The 13,721-nt window shown below is 40.4% G+C and overlaps 1 protein-coding gene across 1 annotated transcript in view; it reads right to left on the minus strand.

Moving 5' to 3' along the window:
* The window catches only part of Map3k2 (mitogen-activated protein kinase kinase kinase 2), an 82,104-nt gene that overhangs the window by 13,319 nt on the left and 55,064 nt on the right, over window positions 1-13,721 (minus strand). Inside the window, exons 13-15 of the mRNA XM_060377510.1 lie at window positions 6,895-7,043; window positions 5,763-5,894; window positions 4,515-4,644 (exon numbers count right to left, since the gene is read on the minus strand). Coding sequence (XP_060233493.1) covers window positions 4,515-4,644; window positions 5,763-5,894; window positions 6,895-7,043 — 411 coding nt within the window. The remainder of the gene's footprint in view (window positions 1-4,514; window positions 4,645-5,762; window positions 5,895-6,894; window positions 7,044-13,721) is intronic.

Below are 13,721 nucleotides of genomic sequence, written 5' to 3' on the forward strand. Positions count from 1 at the left end.
TGATTTCTATGGAGGAGGCTGAACAGTGCAGATAATCTACATTACAGACCATAGAAAATGTGAACTCTCCATCTTCGCCATAAGCTTCTGTTTCCCCAGAACATTCCCCAGCCTTACCAGCAGAGTCTTCACAGGAGTCTGGGATCCTTCTCATCAAAACCTATGAAACCAACTGGCTGACCCACCAGTAATCTTCTAAGTAACTCTGCTTACTTACATCTAATATATAAAAAGGGCTCAGAAAAACACCTACTGCCTAGAATATTTAACAACAAAGAAGCAAAACAGACTTTTGTTTGCTTAAGATGTGGTCTTACCATGTTGTTCAGGCAACTTGAACTGTCAGGCTCAAGTGAGCATGCCAGTCTTCCTGTCTACATTTTCCTAAGTAGCTGAGGCCACACATGCTTAATAAACCAGGTTTTACTATCTACAAGAAGAGAAGGACACCTTCCCTGCACACACACACACACCACAAACAAGAGTCATTTCTAGGGAGACAGCATCCATAATGAGCCAATGCTCACCCACAGAAAGAGCTGGGGAAAAACAGGTACCAGGTTCCAAACATAGTTTCTATGTTTTAAAACAATTTCTATTTCAGTAAATTAAAAATAAGACTTTTCAAATAGACCCAGGAATAGACAGAATTGTTTATATTCCTATTACCCAGATCCAGTCTCCCAGTGTAAACTGTCCCCACTTATTGACACTTACTTCCCCTCTTTTCACATAGTAACTGAGGCAAATCCAAGGCAGGAGAGCAATAAAAAAACTAAGTGCATATCTTTAAAAGATAAGGGCTCTTTCCACATCTAAGAGAATGAACAGTAATTTAATATTATAAAAAATATTATATTCCATTTTTTACATCAAAAAAGGACCAATTCAAGTAAGAGCCATGTACTGAGACTTACTAATCTAAGTCTCTCAAATATTTTCCCCTTTGAAATCAGAAAGACAACAAACCTGATGCTTGCTTATACCTTTTTCACAGTTTAGATTTTGCTAACTGCATCATTATAATCTGCTGTCTGTCACTGATATATATATATGACAAATTATGGCATGTGTGTGTGTGTCCCAGTTGGCCTTAGTAACAAATATCTGTAATCTCAGCAGAAGAATGGTGACTTCCATGTCACCAACCTGGACTATAATGACACAGTGCCTCAAAACAAACAAAAGATCCAAACCAAAGCAAAACAAAAATTATTAAGGATAGAGAGGTGACTCAGTGGGTAAGGTGCCTGTTTTCGAGCATGAGGACCTGAATTTAGAGTCCCAACATCCATAAGAGCTGATGTATCTGTGTGCGTCTGCAGCAGGACCAGGGCAAGGACACGGACAGGAGGATGAACAACACTCCTGGACAGCCAGCTTAGCTGGAAAGTGGTGAGCGCTATATTCGGTGAAAGATCCTGACCCAAAAAAGCAATACAGAAACAGAACAGGACATTCTCTGTCCTCTTCTGGCTTCGGTGCATATGCATATACATGTGTGTACACACAAATAAAATCATTAAAAAATTAAGTGTCCTTTTATTAACTATTTGGTCTTCAATAGTATAGCTCCTTTTTTTTTTTTAATATATAGAAGCATATACCACCACCATGCCTGTCAACAGTAGAGTTCCCAAAGAAATAAAAGATGAATAGGGCCAGAGAGATTCTGTGACATATACAGTGGAAGAAGAAAACCAATTGCTTCAAGTTGTTCTCTGCTTACACTAGTGCTGTGCCACTAGCATGCATGTGCTAACACACACAAGTAAATAGATGTGATGAATTTAGAAAGGCAGGGAGGGAGGGAGAAGGAAGGAGAGGAACAGGAGAGGGAGGATGAGGAAGGAGGCGGGGATAAACTTTAGAAATCAGTGAGTTTCCTAACAGTAATGGTCTTCATCTTTGTTCTGCTCCCACAGGTCTGAAGTTACAGGAACTCAATTATCTTTACTTTTCCTCTCGCCACTTATAAGTTATTCATAAAAATCAGAAGACACAGCCAGGCACAGTGGCACACACCTGCAATGTCAGCACTTGGGGAGGCAGATGCAGGCAAATCTCTGTGAGTTTGAAGCCAGCCTGGTCTACAAAGCGAGTCAAGGCCAGCCAGGGCTACACAGAGAAACTATGTCTCAAAAAAAAACCAAAATAAATAAATTTTTAAAATTAGAAGACAACAAGTAAGTATATTTGTAGAAAACAAATACTACGTTGCCATTTGGTGGCCACCATTTTCCTTCTGTTATACTTAAATTTACAAGCTTTAATACTATTTTTGTATCTTATTTTTCTCTCTTTTCAATATAGTTGTCCTGTAATATTTGTCTATCTGCTTGCTTTTATCCCTCTTTACTTGACCAAGGTGGCTGGGAAGATTAGAGGATCTATCTATACAGAGGATGGCACCCTCTTTGGAGGGCCCTGCTGCTAAAGGTTGCAGCCTCTAAGACCGGGTATCTCTGAGCTCAGTACAAGATGGAGGACTCTGTTCCCCCGTCAGGACTTCTCTGCCAGTCCTTAGCTGGAGGATATCCCTGAGATAGATGCCTGGCTTATCATAGAAGTAGCCTATGACACAGCTTCTAACAGAATGACCACCCCTCCACTGTCAATATGATAATTAGGTAGTGTGTCCCTGCAGGAGTGATAGGACCCTGCTGTTTAATGCAAATGAAGTACACTGTAAGCAGAGTACCTCCTGGCTGCTTCCCTTTCTTATACAATCTCCTCACCCCTAGAATAATGTTGATCTGCCTCCTGCAGCTGATCCTCTGGAAGTCTGCTATTCGGCACTTCTCATGGCCCTCCGAACCCTGCCCCCAGCCTCCTCTGCAAATTCTGCCCTCCTGGGCTGGTGGCCAAAGAAAGGGAAGAGGAGACCCAAACCTCTGTTTCTTTTCTTACCTTATTATGAAAGCCACAGGGAAGGTGGCTTGACTAGGAACAGATATTCCTAACTGAGTAATCTTTATAAGGTTCTTTAGTTATTGTTTTGACACTTAACAATCCACAGTCTAGTAACTCTGCATACTAGACTCACACTAGAAATTAGTGTTCAGTCATCAGAAATAATTGTCAATTTTTTTCCTGGCCTAATCTGGACACAGTCAGGATACGCCACAGCATAGGAAAGCAGAAGTCCAGGAACTTGTAAGAGTGCCAACAAAGATCACTGAGTAAGTATTATATATACACATTTATTTTCTTTTATTCAGTGATTTCTAAATTTTGGGTCATAACGCAGTTTTTAGAGACTCAGGTAGGCTCCACAGTACAGATCTGTGAGCACTCTCAAGTTTTACACATCTCTACCATTAATACACTTCACATGCTCATTTCTTTATCTATATTTTATTTATTTGTCCCTGGATAAAAAAGTGAATTTACCCTACTTGGAGTTCATCAGAGCATAATCGGGGATCTTTCCCCTCCTCTTTATTCTTTCATGACATCTGTTCCCATGACTTTAAATTCAATGAAGCATAAAGTATATCATCACTGCTAAATTTTAACTGCTGAGCACCAGACACTATTTTATTTGTTTTTTATTGTTGTTGCTGCTTTGGTTTGTAAGACAAGGCTTCTCTGTGTATCCCTGGCTATCCTGGAACTTGCTTTATAGACCAGTCTGGCCTTGATCTCAGAGATCCACCTGCCACTATCTCCCACATGCTGGGATTAAAGGTGTGTGCCACCACTGTCCAGCACGGACATTGTTTTAAACACTGCAACTTGTTAGCACAGTTGATCCTTTCTAGAGTCCTATAAATTGAATAATATTATGACTCTCACTTAAAAATAAGCAAATGACAGCCAGGAGTGGTGGCAGAAGCCTGTAATCCCAGCACTCAGGGATGCAGAAGCAGGTGGATCTCTGAGTTCAAGGCCAGCCTGGTCTACAAAGTGAGTCCAGGACAGCCAAAGATACACAGAGAAACCCTGTCTTGAAAAACCAAAAAATACATAAATAAATAAAGCAAAAGATTGGACAGGAGGTACATCTCAGGGCTAAAGAATTTGCCTATTATATACAATTCTCTGGGTTCCATATCCAGAAATTGGGGGTCGTACCATGCAGAAGGAAATAAAAAAGGGAGAATGATAGGGAGAGGGAGGTATGGAAAGAGTAATGAGAAATGAGAACACAGAAAGATTAATGTGTCCAAGGTTATATTTCATAGTAGATGAAGTCCAACTCTGTAGTCGCAGAACCTCTGCTCAGTGTCCTAACAATCAAGCAATACACATGCAAACATGCTCACATTAATCTAGGGGCTTCTGAATAAATTTGATTCTATGGATCCTTACAGTGAAGCTATCTTCATGCCTGAACTGCTGAACTAGTCTGACTGGACATTGATAGAGTCCACAAGAGAGAGCTGGAGCGCTGTTTTCCTATGACAGTTTATAGGTAAATATAGTACATTACATGTCCAATGCTATGATATTTCTTTCATCAATCTCACACAAAACTGTGAATTAAAAGTAAAACGTAAATCATGACTTACCTTTGATGTCTCTATGGACAATCATATTACTATGCAAATAATGGACCCCCTCCAGAATCTGACGGGTATATTTCCTAGTCACATTCTCAGTAAGAGCTCCATATGCTTTTAGTTGGTCCTTAATTGAACCCTAGGATAAAAGAAAATAACTAAACCTTCAGTTTAAAAAGCAGCTGTTACTAAATCTTTATTTTTAAGAGACTCCTAGCTCATGGCTAGAAGACAGTAAGTAGAGAGAATAGGAATTCTCAGAACATAAATGTGTAGAGTTTCTGTTCTTTCAGATTTTTTATGTTGAACCAGTTTCTTTGAGATTAACAATTCATAAGGCTTCCATATTTGTAAGAGCTTTAATACAACCGTAATTTGTTTTCCAAAAATAATGTTGAAGCTAACTCGCACTGGAAACAGACTATCTGAACACATGAAAGTCTAGCAGATAACAGGGAGTAGCAACGGTGTCACTACATGCATAACGGCAAGAGTGTACTGCTCCCTGCACTGCCAGGTACTGGCCCGTAGGCTCAATGGCAGCTCTGTACCTTCAACATGTAACTCTAGACATCTATTCCCACAGAGACCCATAAATTAGCAAACTGCTTTTTCCTATTAAACTTCTTCTTCTCTATTAAATGAGCGTACTTTTTCCTTTTTAGATATTCTTTTAAAGACATTTGCCAAGTCTAGGCTGGCCTTGAACTTGAATGCTTCCTACCTCTACCTCCTGAGTGCTGGGATCATAGATGTGTGTCACCATGCCTGGATAAAGGCACCTAACTCATGAGTAAAGAGGCTAACTGCCATCTTGAAAAATTATTACAATTAAAATTTACTTTATCTATTTAAAAAAAAAAGCAATAGAGTGAGGTCACAATTTGCAGTTCTGACTGAAATCACTGCCACCAGCCACAAATATCAATCAACATTTTATATACACACAAAGACAAAGACACACACACACACACACACACACACATTAGGTAAATGTTTAAAACAAACTGAATATTCCAATATACCAGTATTACATCTCAGACTGCTTCTTTATCTACAAGAAGAGCTAAAACTTTACAGTACAGAGTTGCTCCATGATCATCTACTCTTAGGAGTGATCAGCACTGTGGGATAACCAGAAACCCTGGGTCTGAGAGCAAGTGACATCAGGTACAAAATTTCATCTATGATGCAGCAGATCAAAGGAACTGAAATGGAATCCTGTCAACTTTTTTTTAAAAAGATTCATGAACTTACCCCTGGCATATACTCCATAAAGATGGAGAGTGTTTTCTCCTGAGGATCCCTCAAACAGCCATAATACTGAACAATTCGCTCGTGCAGCAAGTTTTTCAACAACTGAATTTCACACTCAAGTGCATTTACTTCCTAAAAGACAGAACTCCTGCTAAGTCTTTTTTAGAAAATATTTTACTACATTTGTCCATCTGTCTGTGAGTGTATGCTTGTTTGTACATGTATCACAAAAACATGTGGAAGTCACAGGATAACTTAGAGCTAGTTGTCTCCTTCCAACACGTGGGGCCCTGGGAGGCGGGTTCTGGGTACTGAGCTCAGGTCAACAGCTGTGGTGGCAAACACCTTCACCTGCTCAACAATATCCCTGGGCCTGAATCATCTTTATAGCATCAGAGTACAGGCAAATACTCTTACTTCATGAACTAGCATGGTGATTAAATTGTGAAGTGTCCACTGTGCATACAATATTTTAATCTCTAACCAGTAACGTTTTAATTTTTAATTTTTCAATATGTGTGAATTTGCCTGGGTTTGTCTGCACCACATGTGTGCAGCGCCCTCAGAGGCCAGATGATGGTGTTCAACTACCCCTGGACATAAGAGTTACAGACAGTGAGCCTCCATGTGGGTACAAAAACTGAGCCTGGGCCCTCTGGAAGAACAGCCAGTGCTCTGGACTGTGTGCCATCTCTCCGGATCCCCCAAATCTTTTATTTAACAGCATTGATTGTATGCTACGGCAAGACCAAGTCAACCTAGAAAACAAACGAAGCACTAAAACAACTGGTCATTTACCACAACCTCCCAATTCCGCCACATGCTGTTATGTTACATGTTAAACTCTTTAGATACATTTAGTCTGTGTGTGTGTGTGGTGGGGGCTAAGCTGTGCACACACATGCAACAGCACAGCTGAACAACTGTGAACAACTCGTAGAGAACAAGTGGTAGAACGTGGCTCTCTTCTTCTATCACGTGTGTTCTGGGGAAAGGATGAAGTCTCTAGGCTTGAAGCAATCTCTCTAGTCCTGTTTGTTTTTGTTCCCTCCCACCACCACCACCACCACCACCACCAAGAAAAAAAGATTTTTTATTGTAATGGCCAAGTACTCTGCATGGCGACTTTTACCTTGCTGGTCTCTGGACTGTCAGGGTTAAACTGAACTTGTTTAACAGCCAGCTCTCTTCCAGTATCAACATCGTAACAGAGGTAGACCCTACCAAAGGCTCCTTGGCCAAGCAGTTTGCCCAATCTCCAGTTGGTTGGAGCTCGAGGTGCTGAAAAACAACATTTTCTTAAAATGAAATATTAGGTGTAACACAGTGATATCCTTAGCTGAACATTCTAGATACAAGGGGAAAACTATGACCATCCAAATTTACAGTGGTCTCCATCTCTCAAAACTGTTCTCTCCTCACTCTCTTCTCTCACCCTCTCTTCCTTCTTTCTGTATTTCTTCTCTCCTCTCTCGACATGTATCTCTCTCTCCCTTTCCCTCTTCCTTTTCCCCTCTCTCTCCCTCTCTCCCCATCCCTCCCATGCATGGCATCCTAGAGATGCTACCAATAAACCTATATATATATATATATATATATGAATTATAACTCAAAGTTTGTATCTCATGACTCATATGGCAGCCATCTTTTACTCACTCTAAGAAAAATCAACTATAAGATACCCTATTTTCCAGTGTTTCCTACAGCAAATTACAAATATTTGTAAATAGGTTTTTTTTTTTTCCAGTCCCATCTATAATACAGAAATCTGGAAAAAGTACCATCTCCCACCTCTATAGAAGAATTCAGGCAATCAATAAAATTACAACTTTATTTTATGCATATGAGTATTTTCACTACATGTGTGTATGTGCACCACATACATGCAGTGCCTAAGAAAGCCAAAAAAAAAAAAAAAAGCAGGGCATCTCATGGAACTGAGTTAAAGATGGTTGTGAACCACCTCCTGAGTGCTGAGAATCAAACCACTGAGCCATCTCTAAAGACCCTATAACTTTTTTAAATCGATTCTTCTTCTTCTTCTTCTTCTTCTTCTTCTTCTTCTTCTTCTTCTTCCTTCTTCCTTCTTCCTTCTTCCTTCTTCTTTTCTTTTTCTTGTTTTCTTCTTCTTCTTTTTCTTTTTTTTATTTCCCCAGACAGGATCTCACTCTGTAGCCCTGGCTGCCCTATACCTTGTTATTAGCTCAGGCTGGCCTTGAATGTCTGGTACACCTCCTTCCAAGTATTGGAATTACAGGAGTATACTGCCCTGCTTAGAAAAAATTATAACCTTTACTGAACATTTTAGAACACAGATTACAAGGCACACAACTAACCCAAAATCTAAAGAAAAGGAGGTACTTCAAGTAAAGATGAAAAAGAAATTGTGAAGCACATAAAAAGACCCATTCCAACAAGTACAGCAAGCTAAGCTCCATGGTGAACACATGTGGGCTGCCATGGCAGCACTGAACCTCAGGAGAAGCAAGATACACATGGGTCCTACTTGTCCAACAGTTTTGCTGTGTACCTCCCTCCTGAACTCACAGGAGCCAGAGATCTCAGAGAACCTCCCTTGGTGGTCAAGGTTAGGGAATGGAATGGCCATGTGATAGTTAGCCACCCTGACAAGTAGAGCCACTGCTGGGCATGGGCTTAGTCCTACCTCTAATGAGGCAAAGGCAGCTGGACCTTCCATGGGAGTCCAGGCCAGCAGGGCTACAGAGTGAGGGCTGTACCCCCCCCCAAAAAAAATAGTCTTAAACTTCTTGAAGAAGAATAACAGAACCTGTTACCACTATGTTAGAGCAGTAGAAAGGGAAATGAAACAAAACAAAAATCTTTGGGGGCTGGAATCCTGTGGCCTTAGCCATCAGGAGTTTTCTACTCCAGAAAAGTGGGCAGGATCTGTGATAAAGCCCATCTCTGAGAACTGAACAAGTTGGGCCTGCTCAAAAGTGAAGCCAGACAGACAGACTGTCAGCCTTATCTTAGGCTTTTAAAAGCAGGAGCAACCTACTACTGAGGGAGCAGAATCAGGAGAGAGCGAGAGCTTCCCTCTCTGAGAAGCAGGCACACAAAAAGGACCAAATGCTGGGGCTAGAAAACCATCTCAGCAAAGTTCTAGAGGAATTGAAATTCCATGGTGCACAGGAGCAAACAAAATAACAAATCAAGTAAACTAGGACTGTACTGACTCAATTCCTCATAAAATGAATGAGGTAGAAGAGTTGTTCATATACCCAGGCATAAATTTTTATTTATCTCAGTCTTCATGATCCTACAAGTGAAGTCTATCACTCCATGTAAAACTGTAAGATGCATAAAAAAGCAAACTTAAACATACACACACACACACACACACACACACACACACACAAACCAGGCATAGTGACATATACCATTAATCCCAGCACTCAGGTGGCAGAGGCAAGTGGATGTCTATATGTTCAAGGCCAGCCTGGTCTACATAGTGAGTTCCAGAACAGCCAAGGCCACATAGAGAAATCCTGTCTGGGGAAAGGGGATTACCAAAAAAAAGAAGTCAACATAACCAGACTCAAGATAACTCAAGAAAGTTAAAATACTTTTGAATAGGCTGAAGGTACAGCTTAGCAGGGACAGTGGGCAAAGCACTGTTTTGGAGGTGGGAGGTATTTGTTTCTTTTTCTTTGGGTTTTCTTGAGATAGGGTTTCTCTGTGTAGCCTGGCTGTCCTGGAACTCACTCTGTAGACCAGGCTGACCTCAAAGTCAGAGATCTACCTGACTATGTCTCCCAAGTGCTAGGATTAAAGGAGTATGACAACCCTGCCTGGCTTTCACTGGGTTTAATCTCCAGAAACACACACAAAATTTAAAGTAAAAACACAAGAACACATGGTGGCTGAAAAGATGGATCAGCAAGTAAGAGTGTTCGCTGCTCTTGCAGAGGACACACACTGGATGGCTCACAATCACCTGAACTCCAGCTCTAAGGAATGTGATGCTCTCTTCTGGTCTCCATTGGTACTGTACTAATGTGTATGTGGTCAAGGCGCTCTCTATCTCTCTCCTCTTTCCTTCTCTTTGTCTGCCTCTCTCTCTCACACACACATACACACTTAAAAATAAAATTTTTCAAAACCTGCTTAACATATTAGGGGTCTGGATGGAGAAGGAAGACAACGTGCAAGAATGGATGTAGATATGGAGAAACAAAAAAACCCAGAATCTCCAAAACAACCCTATACAACAACAGATCATCTGGAGGTATCTCCATTCCCTATCTCAAGCTGTACTACAGAGCAATAGTAATAAAAACTGCATGGTATTGGCATAGAAACAGAAAGGAGGATCAATGGAACCGAATTGAAGACCCAGAAATAAACCCACGTACTTATGAATACTCAATTTTTGACAAAGCAGCCAAAACCATTCAATGGAAAAAAGATAGCATCTTCAACAGATGGTGCTGGTCTAATTGGATTTCTACATGCAGAAAAATGAAAATAGATCCACATTTATCACCCTGCACAAAACTAAAGTCCAAGTGGATCAAAGACCTCAACATAAAACCAGATACACTAAATCTGTTAGAAGAAAAAGTAGGGAACAGCCTAGAACTCATTGGCACAGGAGACAACTTCCTGAACAGAACTCCAACAGCACAGGCTTTAAGAGCAACAATCAACAAAAGGGACCTCATGAAACTGAAAAGCTTCTGTAAAGCAAAGGACACCATCATCAAAACAAAACAACTGCCTACAGATTGGGAAAGAATCTTCACCAACCCTCTATCAGATAGAGGGCTAATATCCAGTATATATAAAGAACTAAAGAAGCTGAAAAGCAGCAAAACAAGTAATCCAATTAAAAGATGGGGAACGGAGCTAAACAGAGAATTCTCTGTAGAGGAATATAGAATGGCAGAGAAACACTTAAAGAAATGCTCAATGTCATTAGCCATTAGGGAAATGCAAATCAAAACGACCCTAAGATTTCACCTTACACCCATCAGAATGGCCAAGATGAAAAACACAAATGACAACACATGTTGGAGAGGTTGTGGAGAAAGGGGAACCCTCCTCCATTGCTGGTGGGAATGTAAACTGGTACAACCACTTTGGAAGTCAATCTGGCACTTTCTCAGACAATTAGGAATAGCGCTTCCTCAAGACCCAGCTATACCACTGCTAGGCATATACCCAAAATTTGCTCAAGTACACAATAAGGACATTTGCTCAACCATGTTTGTAGCAGCTTTATTTGTAATAGCCAGAACCTGGAAACAACCCAGATGTCCATCAACGGAGGAATGGATACAGAAATTGTGGTATTTTTACACAATGGAATACTACTCAGCAATCAAAAAGGAGGAAATCATGAAATTTGCAGGCAAATGGTGGGATCTAGAAAAGATCATTCTGAGTAAAGTATCCCAGAAGGAGAAAGACAAACATGGAATATACTCACTTATATAGACCTAAAAGATAGGATAAACATAATGAAATCTATACACCTAAAGAAGATAATCAAGAAAACGGACATGGGGTATGATGATCTATCCTCATTTAGAAAGACAAATGGGATATGCATTGAACGTATGACAGGAGTCTACCGCAGAAAGCATCTGAAAGACTCTACCTAGCAGTGCTCCAAAATAGATACTAAGACTCACAACCAAACCTTCGGCAGAGTGCAGGGAATCATATGAAAGAAGGGGAGTTTGATGTGGAAAGGATAGGAGCTCCACAAGGACCAAACGTATCTGGGCACAGGGTCTTTTCTGAGATGGACACTCAACCAAAGTCCATGAGAGGATAAAACCTAGAACCTCTGCTCAGATGTGACCCGTGATAGCTCAGTAATCAATTGGTTTCCCATAGTAAAGGGAACAAGGACTATTTCTAACAGGAACTCAATGACTGGCTCTTTGACCTCCCCACCTCCCAAGGGAGGAGCAGTACTGTTAGGCCACAGAGGAGGACTTTGCAGTCAGTCTTGAAAATACCTGACAAAAGGGAGTCATATGAAAGGGGAGGAGGTCCTCCCCTATTAGTGGACTTGGAAAGGGGCAGGGAGGAGATGAGGGAGGGAGGGTGGGATTGGGGAGGGAATGAGGGATACAGCTGGGATACAGAATTAACAAAATGTAACTTAATGAGAAAAATAAAATTATGGAAAAAAAAAAAGAACGGATGTAGAATCAAATGAAATTGCTAGAAATGAAAAGGTCCCTTCAATATGAGCATAAACCCTTAAATCCCAGCACTGGGAACTAGAAACAGGATGATCAAGAGTTCAAGGTCATCTGCTAATACACACAGAATTTGATGTCAGTCTGAAAAACATGTCAAGATTCTGCCTCACAGAACAAAAGAGAAAATTCTCAAAGTAGAGCAAGAGTGAGAGAACAAAGACATGAGCATAGGTATAGAACAGCATCAAAGAACATAGGACTGAAGAGGAAATCTGAAAAGCAGCCAAAAAGAGAAAAGAAAGAGCACACTATTTGCTGAGGAAGACAAATCTTTGTTGAAGACAAAGATTAAAAGTGAACTTCTCTTTGAAAAAAAAAATATATAAGCCAAAAGACAATAGGATAATTTGAAAGCATTGATTTTTATTTTCTATTTTTTTTAGAAAATCTATATGCAAAAAAAAAAAAATTATCTTTCAAAAAATACAGGGAAAAAAAGGCCTTTTCAAGCAGATAGATGATAAATGAATGCAATACCAATAGACTTTGATTGCAAAAAAGGTTAAACTCAAGTCTTCAAGCAAGAAGAATTTTATACCTGACTGAATCTTGACTCTACATAAAGATCTACAGAAACAGATAAACTGAACGTATGCACAAAAGACACGTCAAAGATTTTCCTTCTTCTTTTTCTGTTTATGGGTGTTTGGCCTGCATGTATGCCTAGGGCCCTCGGTGACCAGAAGGCGGCCCTGGAGCCTCTGGGACTGAAGGGACACAGCTGTGAGCAGCCATGTGGGTGCGCGGAACTGAACCCAGGTCCTCTGGAAAAACAGCCAGTGTTCTTCACTGCTGAGCCAATTCTCCAGCCCCTTCCCACCTTGTTGGGGGTTGTTCTGATGCTTTATTTTTATGCTAATTGCTGGCCTTCAAGATCTGGATCCTGCCCAGATACACCTATTCTTGTTTTGTAAACCTGCCTAAGACGTTATAACTGATGGCTTAATTGCCTCTTCCTGAGCAGGGCAGAATGGGGTAGGCAGGGCTAAGGTTCCTGGGATTTAAAGGACAAGAGAATCACCAGGAGAGGCTAGAAGAGAGGAGTAAGGAGGACACCATGAGTTAGTGTGGAGAAGAAACCACATGGGCTGGGAGTAAGGACTTCAATAATGGCGTGAAAAGGCCCAGATGAAGAACACAAGCAAGCATCGCAGGATTATAAATAGAAGGTAGCCCAGATAGGAATGATTAAGGCAGATGGCATTAGATGGATGCTGGGAGATGGATGATGAGGTTATTAAGATAGTGTAGGTAGAAATATCTGCCTAGCCCAAGGTAAGTAAGGCAATTATAAAATGTAACAGGTGTCTGTGTCTTATTATTTGTGATAAAAAAATAATACTACTGCAATAATTATAGGGCTAATAATAAACATTATACAGTCCAACACTCATTTTTATTTACTTCAACACCACCTAATTTTCAATCTCTTTAAATACAGCTGTCAAGAATAAAGTAAAAGCAATGTAGAGCATTTTTATAGATGTAAAAGTACAGAATGACAACACTAGCAAAAAAGGGATTTAGACCATGAAAATTTTGCTGCAGTATCTCCTATCTTCAAGTGGAGCATGTAAAGATACTGTTGATAAGGTTCAAATACTTTTCGATCTAATCTCATTTACCACTATAGTCCTGTTCCCACAATGTCAATAAGACAGGCCCACATCAGAAAAAAAGGAGAATGTTTCCAGAGAGGATTAACTGAAAAGGGAAGACC

This window comes from Meriones unguiculatus, chromosome 2 (genome assembly GCF_030254825.1).
Source record: "Meriones unguiculatus strain TT.TT164.6M chromosome 2, Bangor_MerUng_6.1, whole genome shotgun sequence".
Lineage (NCBI taxonomy): Eukaryota > Metazoa > Chordata > Mammalia > Rodentia > Muridae > Meriones > Meriones unguiculatus.